At 47.9% G+C, this 16,408-nt stretch overlaps 1 protein-coding gene across 6 annotated transcripts in view; it reads right to left on the bottom strand.

Moving 5' to 3' along the window:
- The window catches only part of Znf536 (zinc finger protein 536), a 453,184-nt gene that overhangs the window by 237,812 nt on the left and 198,964 nt on the right, over nucleotides 1-16,408 (bottom strand). For all 6 annotated transcript variants that reach the window (XM_026789909.1, XM_026789911.1, XM_013354210.2 and 3 more), the window contains exon 4: nucleotides 7,930-10,113. In XM_026789909.1, the coding sequence (XP_026645710.1) occupies nucleotides 7,930-10,111 (2,182 nt within the window). In that variant the 5' untranslated portion in view covers nucleotides 10,112-10,113. The remainder of the gene's footprint in view (nucleotides 1-7,929; nucleotides 10,114-16,408) is intronic.

Below are 16,408 nucleotides of genomic sequence, written 5' to 3'. Positions count from 1 at the left end.
CACTCTGCCCAGGCACCTCCGGCGGAAGCCCCTCCCACCCCACCCCACCCCACCACGTGGTGTAGTGAGTGGGCAGCAGAGCCAAGGAGCCAGCTTGTGCTGTGTCTCTCACTTCTTTCAGACACATGTCACATGTCACACACACGCACAGCAACCAAGACACAGAGATGGGTCCCACAAGAAGATAAGCCCTTACTTTCTTTTGGTAGGGAAAACGCAGACAAGAGCCAGCTGAATTACACCCAGACCACTCCCCTTTATTTGATTCGGCAGGGCTCCTGGTGAAGCCCAGACACCCACCAAGCAGCTGCAAAGTTTAGACGCTCATTTTGTTTCTGGTCATTGCTGTTTTGGTTTGGGATGCATATCAGGGGAAAGGGGGCATCGGATCTCTATACTTTGTTTGGCGCTCTTTGTCATGAGTCAAGCCACTGGATCCTAGATCCGTTTCTCCAGGGCTTATAGAGAGAGGCATACTTCCATCACATTAACGGGCCGTGTTTTCCCACGGTGTGTCTATATGTAGCTAGTACAGTTGGGTAAAGGCAGGAAGCAACATGCCACATCAAGTACACAGGTGGAGAGGCAGCCGGGACAGTACGTGCCCTCCTGACAAAGCCAACCTGAGCCACATCAGTCTCTAGAATTAACCGGAGGGGTACTGAGGGAAAACTCACACTTTAGCAATGGGAGTTTCAGAGGCGCCTCAGCCTACTCAGGTGCTTGGATGCTCAGGATGTGCCTAAAGGGAAAAAAATCCCCAAACTCTGCCCAAGTCCTGCTCCCCTGAGTTCTTGTAGTGGGGGTCTGTGGCTTTCGGAGAAGGGCTCTCCAGATGGCGCCTGGATGAGGCTGTGCCAGACTCCACAGCTTAAGTAAATGTTGCCATCGTCCCATCCTGCCAGGAAGAGGCAAGGGAGACCCTTGGCTCCTCTCAGCTGCAGCCGTGATCATTCCTGGGGAGATCAAAGTCCCCCCACCACCTGCCTGCCCACCCTCCTCTCTCCGTTCATCTTGGATAGCTCCTCTGTGTACTCTCCAGTCACTCCCAGCCATTTTCCTTCCAGGTCATGTTTAGAGCTTCGGCAAGGGTGAGCAATGCCTGCCAGATGCCAGCAAGGGTGGCAAAAGCCCGAGAGGGTAACCAGAAGACCCCAGGTTCACAGATGGCACAAGTTCCAATGCCATCATCATGAATTAGGCAAGTGCCAAGAGCCAATCCCCACTGCCATGATTGTTTCAAAGCCTTACCCTCAGCATTTACACTAGCTCCACGGTCAAAACACTTCTCTGACTTCACAGGCCAAACGGTTCAATTCTACTCTTACAAAATGGCATCAAGAATGTTAGGTTTCCTCAATGAATTTCAAATTCTCCATCTTGAGATCCCCAAGTGTCCTGACGGGAGTCTGGAATCCAGTGGAGTGTTCCACAGCAAAACAGAGGACTCAAAACTTAGCCCTGCTCCCATATTTCTTAAATTTGGGCCACATGAAACTTGTTCCCCTCCCAGGTAGGGCGGTAAATTAAGATACATTATAGCCTTCCTTTCCAGAAAATGTTCTTATATGCAAGGCAAAAAACAGCCCGAAGAAGGGATTCGAAGGATCAGAGTCCTGGAAGAAAGGGCAGGAGTAAGCAGGAGGACCCCAAGAAGCCCTGCAAACAGATACTGTACCAGTTCAGCCCAAGAAAAGTGTACCCAGTGGGAGGAATTTCTTACTGACCGACAAACACTGGAAACGGATGAAAGGAAGCTCTTGAACTGACCGTGCTTGCTTCTGGACAAACCGTAGTGTAAATGCCCCACCGTGCCTTTATATATAAAGCAAATCGATAACTCTAGTCCCCTCCTACCCAAAGGTGGTGTCAGCCAGGATGGGAATCAGAAACTCCCATTTGAGCTATGTTTTCAGAAGCGACAGTTTAATTCTCTGCTTCGTTGTTACCCACCCTTTGCTCATCCGTGTTTGCTTATGGTCATTAATTTGGGATTTAAAAGACCTCTTCTGCTCCTCAAATGAGTAACCATCATGGAGCGCCATGGGTGTCTCAGAGTTCTGCGACACTCCTTGAAACACACCAGGAAGAAGAGGGATGGGCCTCGTGGTGCCCTGTCTGGATACAGGCAAATTGAGTCCAACAACGTTGAGTCCATCACCAGAACATTGGCTGGGCTTTGAGCAACTGCAGGCCTGGAATCCAACCCTTCATGGCTTATACGAAGTCCACAGACTACAAGTACGGAGGGAGGCTGAAGACCTGCTAGGATGTCTTCTGCGGCTTCCCGTGTGAAGCCTGTCAGAGCTCGCAGCACATTTCTCTTGCTGAGTTGCTAAGGGACAGCAGCATCTAGCCTCAAAGGAAGTGGAGTTTACAGCCACATTCAAGGGGGCAAGGGAGACAGCAGAAGCCCCAGGGTGTTGCAGTGTGTTTACAAATAGCCGTTTCTAAACACAAAGCAATGAACATCCACCTTGGAATGGAAAGTTTATTAAAAGAAAGTCCTGGGAAGCATCCAACCTCCCATAGGAGGAAGGAAATGAAGTGATGGTCCCAAAGTGACTAGCATTTGCCAGTGACTGTCAGCTAGCATCACCAGCTGCTCCAGGTGAATGGACCACTCCAGGACCACGTGGGAGAGCTAAGGACTGTGGGAGGTTACCCAGGCCTCTGACCCTTGCCCTCTCTAACATTCCCCAGGAGTCTTAGCCAGTACATCCATCCAGGCGGGTGGCCATCAAATCATCGACTTGGAAGAAGGACCTTGGCCAGCGTCTGCCTGGGCACTGCTTTGGCACACACAAGCTGGGCCTCCGTAAATCTCCACAAACACAGTGGCCGCCTGCACATGCTCCCACGGCGGGGACGGAAGGGCTGCATATGGTGTTCGGCTTTAACAGCTGAGCTTTAAAAAAAAAAAGTGCAGCTTTTCTTCTCCATGAAACAGCTCGCAAATTGGGGTGGGGTGGGGGCAAGAGTCAGGGTGATGAAGGAAAAGGAAGAAAGCTAACAGGCATAGGAGTGAGTCCCCAGTATTGAAATTTTATTTTTCAAGGAATTTCAGACCACCTTCTGTTCAAAGATCCCTTTTGGAAAGCTGCACGCTGATTCCTGCCTGTGGTCCTTGAGTTTACTCTTTTCAAGTTGCTAAAAGCATCTTGAAAAGGACTTTTTAAAATGAAAATGGAAGTGTCTTATCTATCTATGGGGGAGTTACGCCCCAGCTCTTGGTTGGGTCAAACATTCTTAAGGAGTTTATAAATGGAGTGATTGTTTGGCAGAGTTGTGTTCTGCGAGAAGTCAGTAGCCACTGTGCCTTGGGGGTGTTCTCCCCACCTTTAACTCTGCTCCTAGAGAAGGAAGGTAGTGGCAAGGAACCGAGTGCCAAGCCCCCCATACTACCGTTCTCGGGAATAGCGGGCAAACTTTTGCTTTCTGTTTCCTCTGCTGATAATGACTGTCTTAGTTCCGCTCTGCAGCCAGCTCCCCTCTCCCCCTCCCAGACCCCTGTTGCTGCAGCCATCCCCGAGCTCCAGTATAAAGTTTGGCTTTTGCAGCAGGAAGCAGCTGGGCCAAGCAACCAGCGAATGATAATGACCTCAGAAATCTGCTGTTCGCTCGGCAACAATAGGGTGCTCAGTCTACTGGAAAATTGTGTTCATCAGCTAACTCTGCTCAGTTACTAATTGACATTGCCAAATATTTTAAGAACAATTGGAATGCACAAGCAAAAAAAAAAAAGGAGAAAGAAAAAGAAAAAAAGAAAGAAAAGAAAAAGGAAAAAAAAAGAGGGAAAAAAAGGAGATCTTAATCCTCAGACTTAAATGTTTTTTTCTTTCTTTTTTGTTTTAGAGATCATCTTTGGAGGGCTTGGATTTGTTTGTGTGGAACAGGCAATGGTTACCAAGAATGGGGGCGGGGAGGGTGAATCACAAGAGAAAAAAAAAGGTGTGAAAGGAAGAAAATCTATCATCTCACTATCACCAGTGGGTCGCAGAGTGGTGGGGGTCTGGATAAAGGCCTCCAATGCAGTGGTCAATGGGCCTAGGCGGGATGGAGGCACAGCATCTCAGGAATGCATTCTAGCAACAAAAGCAGACTGACCCCCAAGGCTTTTAGCCCAGCTGATCAAATAATCCCTGTCCAACTCAAAACATTATAGCAGAAGAAGTAGGGGTTAACCGTATTTCCATCTTTCTATCTCTCTCTCCCTGGCTCCCATTGATCACGCAACTTTGCTGACTTTATTTAATGAACGGAGGGTCAATGCATTCAATTACCCCCTTCCCACCATCAACACTTCAATTATCCCCACTCCAAAATGATGGGAATTCGGAAGGTAACTGCCCTGTTGGATATAATGAACAGTATCGTTTCTTAGTACATTAAGTTTTAATTATACTAAGCATGATTTCCAAAGCAAAATCTGAAGAAACGGGACTTCTGTTGTTTTCTGACTCAGAGCAAAAGCTAGGATACATCGGTGGTTTGGGGGGGAGGGGGGAGGGAGAGGTTTTAGGGAAAGATGCAGAGATTAATGTCATCAGAGCCTTTGCACGCAAGCCAGGAAATGAGGAGACATCAGAACAGCCGCCCCGCTCTCTGAATGTCATAAAAGAGTAAAATTTATAAGCTGATGCTCTCCAAATAGTTTCGCTTTGCAATGCACACGGACGCAAACGACATGCACTATGGTGAGAAATTATAAACGAGTCGAAGATAAACAAACAAACAACAACAAAGGGAGATGGGGAGGTGATCTGCGTGGCGAGTCCTGCCGCTTTTCTGTTAGAAAACATGACCTCTCCGTCTGTCCAAGGTCCTAGTTTTTGCGGCTGATCTTAAGCTTGGTTCTCAGCAGTTTGGAGAGGCAAAAGAACAAACACATTTTCTGGTTCACTGGAATCATTTTCACATGTTCACTGATTCAAACATTCTTTTGCTCACATAAGAAACAGCTGCATCCCACATTAGCCTAGCCAGTGACAGTCACCCATCTCGGCAATAACTGTTTGATTGCAAACTTGACCCCTTCTTCGTCTCGGTCTGAGCAAGACATTTTTAAACAGCCACTCCGTTCCCAATCCTCCTTTGCAAAGAATTACATCAGATAACAAAGGACGTCTCTGCCACTCATTGTAAGCCTCCTTCTAGAGATCTATTCTAAGAGGCTCTGCTAAAAAAGGTTTTTTTATGATGAATTCAGAACTACTATCATGTTAAGAGCAGCGGTTTATAAAGAAGAATTCATTGGTTAAGATCTGAAAAAATAGTTTCTCAGGCCCTACTGACCCAGTTTTCAACAAAAAAGAGAATCAAGCCATGCAAATGAAGTTTTGTGACATTGTTATGCGGTCTGAGAAATTTGTAAGACCGTGTTTTGCAGTTATTTCTTAATAGAAGCCTTAATAAGTACTTTTTTTTCTTTACTTAAGGGCTTAATTTTTTTTTTCTCTCCCCTTCACCTTGCAGGTTTCTAACAGGTAACAATAAAAAAAAACCCACCTATTGTGTCGAGAGTTTTATTTAAATGCATCTTTGAATCACACACTTTATACAAGTCACACTTGTTAGAAGAGGGGAAAACAAACCAGATTTGGTTGAGAATCCTAAACCCCAGCAGAACCTGAATGCCCTTAGACACGCAGCTGATTTGGGCTGCAGAGTGGCTCTGCCATCCATTCCCCTCCTTAGTCAAAAAATTATGAAAGGGTCTGATTTGAATATGAAGAAAACAAAGAAGTCAAACCCCAAATGAAAGACTCAGTATTCACCATTGTAAAATCCCTCAGCAGGGAAAATAAAGTGGAGAGCTAATGCCAACTCAATGCTTCTCTTAGGCAATAAATAAATAAATAAATCTGGATTTTTTTTTTTTTTTGGTGTGCATTCTTTCTTCCCACTGAGCATTTAGAGATGAGGAAGCAGCAAGCAGCTGGCTATCACTTGGCCAGAAGGTGATAAAAAACATGGTAAACATGTCATTAACAGAGCCGAACATTTGGTATTGGAATATTATGCTAAGACCCTCTTGCTTTAGCAGGTCTTGGAGAGGGAATGGAATCTGTCAGTGTGAAAACCATGTCACTCCAAAAACTGAGGGAATCCAGTGTTTCCCGACCCCTGCCCCTGGTAGGTCCCCAACCTCAGAACAGCAAAGAACGCATTTCCTGAAGAAGAGATCCCTCTCCAAGAGGTTGGAAAAAGTCCCTTGAGACAGCCTGGAGCTCACCATCCTGCATGTGAGGACCCATCCTGACAGAGCTCTCACTGGCAGGAAAGGCAATTTCACAACTTCCCTCTCATACAAGGCCCCTCCACGCAGTGTGACCTCATCCTCCCGTGGCCCTCACATCCTTCTTAGACTCTCCCGAAGCATCTTGTCAGTAATAAATCGCCAGCGAGTCCAGGACTCCACGAGCAGACAGTGTGTTTCATGGGTATTTAAGCAGCAGCATTAAGTGCTATCGGAATCTCTGGAATGTGTAGTTCAGATTTATGTGTATTAACAATTCTTTACTGGCTTGTAATAAGCTCACACCACACACACACATACAGACACACTCTCTCTGTCTCTCTTTGTCACACACACACACACTTTATTCTAGTATGAGTTTTGTTCTAGAAGAAAAAGAAGCTGAAGGGAGAGAATAACAACAAAGTGTACCGGCATCTAGTTAATAACTACAGCAAAGAATAGCCTCTCTACGATGGAAACGACAGCCAACAGAAAAACACACACACACACACACGCTCACATGCATACACACACACACTCATGCATGCACGCAAATAGAGAGAAAAGAAACTTTTAAAAAATGACCCTCAGCAGCACACTGCCACATCTTTAACAGTGGGCAACGCAGTGCCTCGAGGTGCCTCAAACTGTCTTTCATTTTCTAGACTTAATGGCTGATTGCAGAAATCAATGTTGCCATTAGTAACAGGGTATTTGTTATGGCATGATTTCCTCTGTTGTTAGGCAGTAGAATGATTACAGTATTAGCGAGGTGCTTTCTTTATAAAGGGCTGGAGATATAACTTTCAATTTACTATCCATTAGTAAGGGACTTTGGAAATGTGGATGAAGGCAACCTCTTACCTGCTGTTAGGTAGCGGTTTTAATTTAACCATCTTAGACTAGTATATCTATTCTTTTTCCTTCTCTTTCCTTTTTTTTTCTTCCCCCCCCCCCAAACAGGGCCAGGATGCTTCAGCATTGCACAGACATTTTTGATGACAGATTTTTCTGCTTTCTATTTTAGACCCCCAGAACTGTATCGCCCATGCAACACAGTACAGCTGAAGACACACAGCCATACATCTGTGTTTTCAAACCTCTGTGCTTGACTAAACCCAGCAGAGGAAAGCAGTGTGGCTCTGGGGGCAGGTGAGCCAGCCTGCAATTTCAGAAGGGCACAAGAGATAGGTTCGGCCTGGGGAGGGAGGCTGTGGGAAAACTCCCAAGTTAAAGGCTTGTTAAAGGTGAATATAGTAACGGGGAGGCCGGGGAGGCCAGGGAGACCCTCCATATTCGCGTCCATATCTGGAGCCAAGTCTGCACTTCTGGATTCCAAAGACAAAGCTAAGAACCAGGTTCAACCACAAATGGAACTGAACAGCTGAAGGGGAAGGGTAAACTGTGCCCCATCAAAAAGCTTGACACCATCTCTACCACGGGGAAGGAGGCTCAGCTGCCTTTTGCTGGTAGTCATGGATCAAGGCTGAAAAGACAGTCCCAACTTTGGAGCAGGGCATCATCCTGAAGGAAAGAGACACTCCCCAGCATCCAGCCTGACACCTTCTGTGGTTTCAACCACACTGACCTCAGAACCATCTTAAGGCCTGACGTTGATATGGAGGACCAAGCAGGGGCAGGGGCAGGGCCCGGCCTCGGGCCCTTTCACTTTCTGTCTGTCAACCTACCTGAGGAAGATGGTGAAGAAGGGTGTGGGCTGTCCTCCTGGGCACTCCCGGTCTGCGACAGGCCACCTCCAGCCCCACTCTCCTCGGTCACATTAGATGAGCCAGGTGTGGTGGAGCGGCTCACCGACTGGGACTCCTGGTCGCTGCCTGAGCCGCGCCGCTCCTCCAGGCCCACGCCCACGCCCACGTGCAGAGCATCCTCATCACTCTTGCGGTCCCGCTTGTGAACACGAGAATGCACAACCACCTGGTGGTAGGTACGGAACACCCTTCCGCAGTCTGGGCATTCAGTGGGCTTCTCCTTCATGTTCCCAGGACCCTGCAGGTTGTATTCGAGCGCCTGGTTGAGCCCGTGTGACAAAAATTCCCGACTGCCTTCTAGAGGGTCGAGCTTATTTGGCAGGTCTCTCTGATTGCCCACTTTAGTGCTGTGAACCAAATCAGCAGGCATTTTCTGCTTGGAGCCATCTGCTCCCACTAACACGTACTCCCGTTTCTCCTTATCAAACAGAACTCCGGCGTTTGCCAAAGTGTCTTCGTGGTTGCGCGTGAGCTGATGCTCTTTAGATAAGAAGCCATGTTCCATGGCCATGCCCCTGGCCATGAGCTGCCAGGCCTGATAGCTGTTCACTGGGTCCATTTCTGCAGCTTTGGCAGCTGCCTGCAACCGCTCTATGCAGCTGGATTTTAGTGGTGGCACAAGGTTGAGACAGCCCAGGAGGGAGTGCTTATCTCCCTCCGGGACACTGTGAGCCATACTGGAAATGGGCGACAGTAGCTTTCCCAGAACCTCCTTCTCTTTCGCTGGAAGCTCCCCTTTGCCATAGAGCTGGGTGGGTTCGCTCAGGCTGCCTTTGTCCGGGGCCATAAAACCACTCTGCAGGCAGGAGAGGTACCTTGAGTACAGGTTGGCATGGGCCTCCTGGGACAGGCCACCCATGGGCACCGACACCTCAGGTTCGGTGGGGGACTTGTTCTTCACCGACAGCTTGTTGAGGTGTACCTTCATGTGGTTCTTAAGGAACCAAGGCTCTTTGAAGCGCCGACCACAGATCTGGCAGCAGTGTTCAAAGGAATCTTTGTGCTTGCGCATGTGGCCTTTCAGGAACCAGGCCTGACTGAACACCTGGCCGCATACCTCACAGCGGAACTCGTTGGCCGACTGCTCTCCACCACCATTGGGGCCCTGGCCCTGGGCAGACTCCGCAGTGATGTGTGCCTTCTCCACGTGACTGATAAGTTCCTCCTCCTGCGAGGCCGCGAAGTCACACAATGTGCACTTGTAGGGCTTATGCAAAATGCGGATATGGCGGTCCAGCTCCTCGCGCTTCTTGAACTTGCCTTTGCAAAAGGTGCATCTGAAGCCCGCAGCCGGGGTCACCGAATCCTCCTGTAGACTGGCTGGCTTGGGAGACGGTGCCGGGTGGGCAACGTCGGGCACACTGTGGTTGGGGGGCAAGGCTAAATTGCAGGTGGCCAATGGGGTCTGCTGGGCATGTGCCAAGGGCTTGAGATCAGACCTGGGTTGCAGCAAGCTGCCCTTCATCTGCTTGTCCCGCAGAATGGCCCTCTCCTCTAACTCGTGCAGCAGACGGTTCTCCTCACGCACCCGCCCGCGCCCCTTCCCCAGGTTGCCCAGCTTGTGGGTCCGCAGGTGGATCTTGAGGTTTCCTTTTTGGGCTGCGCGGTGGTCGCAGTAGGGGCACTTGAAGGGCTTCTCGCCTGTGTGAGTGCGCATGTGCAGGGAGAGAATGCTGTTGAACCGGAAACGCTTGCCACACAGAGGACACGGATACTTCCGGTTCTTTCGGGCATCGTCCTCAATGTCACTCATCTGAGACATGATGCCTAAGTTCTGCCCATTGAGGAACTGCTGCAGGTCCACACGCCCATTGAGGCTGTTGTCCACATCACGGCCCAGCTGATTGGCCAGTAACGCCATTTGGCTGCCCATGGGCTGCCCGCTCATGGGTACGTGGGTCTTTTCCTCCAGGGCTACAGGTGGCTTCTCCTCAGGGTTGGGCCGCGGATGCAGCTCAGGAAAGGCATGGCTGAGCTGGGAAGTGATCTGGTGCAACTTCTGGCTCATGGCATACTGGCCATTGAGGACCGGGCTGCTCAGGTGAGGCTCAGCTTCCGGTGCCGTCGAGGACACTCCAAGGCACAGACTCGCGTCTTCCATCCCTAGAAATTAAAACAAGAGTTCAGATGTGTACCTGGTACAGTGGCGGGAAGAATCAGTAGCATCCGTTGGGCATGGATGGGGATGGGGGGGGTTTGCATTTCATGACTTACCCACCCATAATAATGCTAAGGAATTATAGTCAAAAACAATAATAAAAAGATGAATTATTAAATGCCAATTATGCAATATGGCAGTGTCCTCCAATTTGTTTTGGGAATGGATCATCTTTCTTGTATTTTCTATTTACAAACTGCAATTATTCATCCACATTTCAATTATTAATATTTTACCATCTTCAACACCTAATAACATAGCAAGGCTCTGAATGTTCAACTCCTCCTCCTTTCCCTTCACAAAGAGCCCCTACCTGTTGGTTCAGTCCAAAGTTTGCCTTAGAGCGGAGTGACTTTTCATCAAAAAGACCAACAGAGCACTTTCTTTTCTGTTTTACTATATTCAGTATACTCACTAGTCTAAGATGAAAGAGATCATTTTATGATTTGGCCAAAGGGAAAAAAAAATAACACCAATAGCATGATATTTACTGGTACATCATAAAACAAGATAATGTTTTGGGGAAAAAAATAAAGTAAAGGACAGGCTTTAGAACAATAAAAGAGATTTTGCTTTAGTCAACAAAAAGTGCAGTAATATCTCATTAAGCTGATTAGTATGCTGCTTAGAAACAGTACTAGGTGCTGTAACACATGATTATAATCATAAAAATCCTTCAGTGTTTGCGAGGAAGCATTAACGAGGTATATTAAATTTTAAGGAGACTGCTAGTAGCAGCTTTGCAAACCTCAGAGATTAAGATTTAACCCTTATTTTACGAACCACTGATTTTTGTCATCTGGTAACTGTGTGTCCATCCTATCCCTGATCTCCTGCTGGAATCTTGGTGGACTTGCGAGGCTGTTGGTGCTTGGATGGAGTAGACTTGTACCGTACGATGCTTTCTCCCTGTCCTGTGCCTAGCAAGACAGCTGAGCCAGGGACTTTGATTGGCCTTAAAGAGATCTTTTGCAGAACTAGATAAAAACCAATTAAAATCCAGGGACGATGCCATAGGAAGTCTCAACCAAGTTTGAGTGTTTTTAATAACTTTCCCAATATACGGTAATGAGTACAAATTGTACCTGCAGTATGTGTTTTGCAGAAAATTAGAACTCAAAGCTGTTTGTTAAACACAAACACTCGAAGCTAGTCTGTATAATTGTCTTTAATAGTCCCCTCTGCCCCCTCCACAGCCTGTGCAGAACAGCAAATGCCAGACTGTTTCAGGTGGGTCAGAGGGCAGGCTCTCCTCCAGATCAGAGCATGCAGGGTGCTTAGCTTGGAAAGCAAAGAACCCATGCCTGGAGTCCTTCTGTTTCCAGATATGCCTCCCCCGTGAAGGAGCCCAGATTCACTTCCTACTTTTAGATAAGTTTCTGCAGATCTCATCTTTGTATTACAGTCTTTCAATGTGTTGGTTAGCTAGATGGTTCAGGAGCCTTGTGTTTAACCTTAGCCAAAACTATGGGGCCAAGCAACTTTCCCCTAGGGGATGTGTGGGGCCAGAGCTCAGCTGTGGGGCAAGTACATTCTGCCCCAGAAGAATCTGCTGTTTGTTGGATTGTCTCCCAGATAGACTAGTCAGGGACTGACTGCCTTGGCAAGAGTAAAGACATGGGTGTTTAATTCCAGGAGGGACAGGGACTTCAGTCCAGGCTAGCCCTCAGATGAAGGCATGGTCAGCTGTTCCCATGCTCACACACATTCACAGAGGTGCATACTTGTTCACTTGCTTAAGTAAAAGCAGCTTCCAATTTGCCATCTTCAATTTGGAAGACTGGTCAGAAGCTAGGTTATCATGGAGATTCTATTCAACAAGCCAATGAATTCTCACTATGTACCAGTCTCTATCACTCACTGAAGATATACTGATGGGTGGTATTACTATCGGACTCCAGGAATCATGGCATCCATTGGCAATCAGGGAAGGGCATCCCCATACACAGCGTAGCAGCTGCAGGCATGAGTGGCCTCCAGGACCTAGTCTGGAGTCCTTCAGCACCTTCCAGCCCTATCTGGCTTCAACCCCACTCTCGCTCCTGTCTTGAGCAGATATGGATCATGTCCCTGGAGCCATATGACAGTGCACAGAATTCCCCCCGCCCCCGCAGCTCTTGGGAAGTTTGGAGACATCAAAGCCAACATGACTGGCCTACTTCCAAGGGCTGCCCAGTTGGCCAGCTCACGAGGTTGAATCCAGGGATGATGTGCTATTTTCAGATCTCTGAGGCCAGGTGCCAGTTCAGCAGAGACAGGGGAGGAGGTTGGGAGTGTAAGCAACAAGGCTACGATCCGGTTGGACATGGAGTGTCCAGTGGAAGGCCATGGCCACTTTCCCTGCCAGCAACTCAACATGGGAGTCTTCCAGTTCACCTTGAGTATGGAATTCTTTTATTCTGTCGAAAAGAAAAGACTGGTGGTGGTTGTTTGCTAAAATCAACCATATTTTTTTTCTGATACCAGTGCTAATGTTTCAGTGGAAGAAGGAATATAACATTCTAGAATGTGCTTCTCCGGTTCTTCCAAGTTGACTTCTTGATACAGGTCTGAGTTCACAGGCCCCTTTGCACCCACTTTGATGGAGGTTGGTCCTCAGCTCTGTTCTCTTTCTTCTTCTAACTCCCTTGATTGGAGCCCTCCTGAACAGGCCAGGATGTCATCACCTCTCTGAGGGCAAATGCCATGAAGCGAACCCTGAGGCTCAGTTTGCTCATCTTGGGTTCTGTGTCCCTCAACAGTGGACGAGCATGAACAGACAGAATCGTTGCCTATAGAAGCAGCTAGGCCCTGAAGGAGACTCACCTTCATTTCAACCTCAGCTTATCACAAATTCCAGAGCGTTGGTCTAAAAGCACCAGAGAGAATTACCTCATCACCATGCCCTCCATCCAGATGCCCATGGGGACTCATGCAGTCTTTAGCTACCTTCACTGCCCCTACTCTGGGCACTAAAGGACAGATAGCGACCACTCCCTTCAGGATGGAACTACCTGTGTTCAGAAGGACCAGCCACAACCCAGAAGGTTCCTAGGGTCCAAGCCCCTGGGAAGACCCTGCATGGAAGCCCGGCAGAGCATGCCACTGCCCTGCGGCACTGTGTCGGATAGATCTCTGAGCCCTCAGCTTTCCTTGAGCACGGACCTAGGATGCCGCTCTGTGTCATTCCAAACCACCGCCCGCTACTCCACTCGAAGTAAGAAAGGGGAATGTGAGTTCTTGGAAAGAGTGTGAGGTAATTGATGTTCTGTCCCTGGGCCAAAGCAGCTGAGGCAGGACAAGCTGGCCTCGGGCCCGGCCTGGGACTTGCAAAACCTGGGCCAACCCCAACTTCTCCACACTTAGCAATCCACAATTCATTTAGGCCTCACCTCAGCCGTTCTTCAGCAAGCATCGGTCATAAACCTTCTAACGTATCTGCCTTGTGGGCCAAGGGCTAACAAAGGGAGGGGATGAGAAAGTATCTACAAGGACTATGTTCAAGGTTAGCGAGGCATGCTGTGTGTGTGTGGTGGGTGTGGGCACACTCACCCACAGGCGTCTACTCAAGCATACAATCACAGACATCAAGTATGGCTGTTGAGAGTCAGCCAGGGAGCCCACAATGGTGGCACTCCAGCAACTCGCACAAATGTATACCGTGGGAAACTAAGGGTCATTTATCCTACTATTAAAGGATTGGATCCAGCTGCTGCTGTAGGCGCTCACAGGCCTGGAGGAGGTGGGCTGCCTGTGAGCACGCCACTGTTCTTACAGAGTGTGATTACTCCTTTCCCTAGCCTTCTAGGGGACAAACGCATAGAGAACGCCTTCCTGTGGGGATCGCACTGCTTCGCCATCGGCCACGCGGCAGGTGTCTGACTGTGACCTGTCTCCACCCTACGGCCACGTCCTGACAAGCAGGGTGCTCATGCGTATCCCTGCACAATTCTGGACTTCAACAGCCAGTTTCCAAGGAACATTGTAGCCCCCATGCTCCCTCCATCCTCTACTGGTAACCTGGCTAGGAGCTCAGCATCCATGCTGCAGGAGCTGGGGGCCTGCATCAAGAAGTCATGGGCTAAGAGAGTATATGCCATGACCCAGCCCTTCAGGCAACTAAGCAATCTGACCCTCCAAGTGCTACAACCAACATTTTCATGTGGGTGGCAAACTCAAAGTATAATCACAGAATGTAAGCCAGCGGAAGACAGAGCTCAGAGGTCAAATCTTGCCTCCTATGCATAAGGTCCTCAATCCCCAGTCCCACAGACATACAAACAAAATTGCTGTTCAACAATGAAAACGACTTGCTCCTGACCTACAGCTTGCGGCCCTCCCTAAGCATATGCACGTGTGAATCATTGAGCATTAGTTGGCTGATGGAAGGAATCAATGAATACATAATTACCTAAATCTAACAAAGACAGGCAACCGTCCTCACTGGAGGTAGTAGAGGTCACAGAGACTATCATAACCTTCTGCCTGGTCCTGACCTACCCTGGGTCACAGAGAGGAGCACCACTGGCCATCGATGCCATGGTCGACTCTGATGAAGAAACAGACTGGCCAGTGAGCTTCAGGTACTCCTACACGTCCCACCATGGGGTTGGAAGTCCAGGCTCCGCCTCTAAAGACAAATGGATCTAGTGAAGGTTTCTGAAGCTCATGAGCTTGCTCCTTGAGCTCTGCAAGGCCACCATTCATGAGTAAAGAAATGTCAGCCATAGTGACACCTGCCATTGGATATGGCCTATCAAAACGCCTTCTCACCAGCTCATCACTGCAGGTACAGAGAGTCATCCAGCTGCTTTGGAGAGAGCTAATGGCTATTGTCATTTTTGCATTACCCCTTTCAATACTATTTCCTGTGATATCAATGACAAAGGCACTCACTTAACTTTTCCGAGAGGACCTAATTGTATCTTTCCCTGAAGATGAAATTTAAAACTATCAGGACACCAGAAATGCTAGCAGTCATAACTTTAAATAAGTTTTACACAGAAACACAGTTCCATTTTGCAAGAGTGGGGGAGGGGGAAGCCTCGTGAATCATCTCAAAAATATAGATCTTGCCAGTAAGTTGAACGAAAGAGTTTGATCCTTCTACTATGAAAAAGAATGGTTGGAAATAAGATGACTTTCAGAATATCTGCTTCAAGTGGGTTTTTTTAAAATTAAATATTGTTGTCTAACCGAGCACAACTAAATATTCCATATTTTATCAAAGTGGGTAAAAGTGCTGCGCTGGACACCTTGCAGGAATCCCACACCTGAGCCGCCACGCACAGTTGGAATTTGTTCCCCTAACAGCATGAGAGGCTCCAAAACAACTGAGTTTGTTCCAAAGGGTCTCATAGCCTGCAGTTCTAGTTGGGGGGAAACATCCATCCCCCAGCCCAAAGCCAAAGACCTAGGCTCCTTCCTATAACCCATCTTGCTTCCTTCTAGGTAAGTTAAGCAATAATTAGACAAGTTCGCCTAGAACACAGTGGCTTATTAAATACAATTTTCCCAATTGTTGCTGCTTAACTGTTTAAGCAAGGTTGTTCTAAGCATCACGAACTCCTGTTCTGAAATACAGAATGCCAGACTACTGAACCTTTTCGGGGTCATTAAACAGCTGTAAACATTATTACAAAAATAAACCAGAGATTTCATGCTTACATTTTGGCCTAGAGCTTGCTGCGCTTAGCAAGTACATTTTTTTTTCAGCTCTTACAATCAACGCTGGTGACATTTGGGCATCCAAACAAATTACATCACAAACATTACCGAGGTGGGCAGGATACTGAGTGGTTTATTTGCCAGATGATTAATAGATAAACAAGAGGGCAGCATGGGTGACCTGTTCCCTTTTTGACTGATGTGTAGGCAATGCTTTGAGACAGGGCCAGAAATAGTTAAAAACCTCACTGAATATATTAATGAAAACATGATATTCAAATCAGACTATAGGGACTGGAAATTGTGCGGTGGAGAAAGTGGAGTTTGAGTGGAGGGTCAAACTTTCGAACTTCCTCAAATCAAGGCGTTCACTGCCTCAGATGGCGAGCTGGCATGGCATAGAGCAGAAGGCAGCATCCATGTTGGTGGCCACATCACTGCCATCAGCATCTTTGCTGCCTGCACTATCAACAGCATCTTCATCTTCAAAATCTTCTTCTTCCTCAGGAAAGATTTGCTAACACTGTTGAGCTACCACCAAGTCTACTGGGAAGCCTGACTTCAGAGCTCGAGCGAAGACAAAGGGGTGGGCTG

Source organism: Microtus ochrogaster, unplaced genomic scaffold, assembly GCF_000317375.1.
Source record: "Microtus ochrogaster isolate Prairie Vole_2 unplaced genomic scaffold, MicOch1.0 UNK32, whole genome shotgun sequence".
NCBI lineage: Eukaryota > Metazoa > Chordata > Mammalia > Rodentia > Cricetidae > Microtus > Microtus ochrogaster.
Note: the sequence above shows the minus strand (reverse complement) of the source record. Positions and strands in the feature narration are given on the sequence as shown.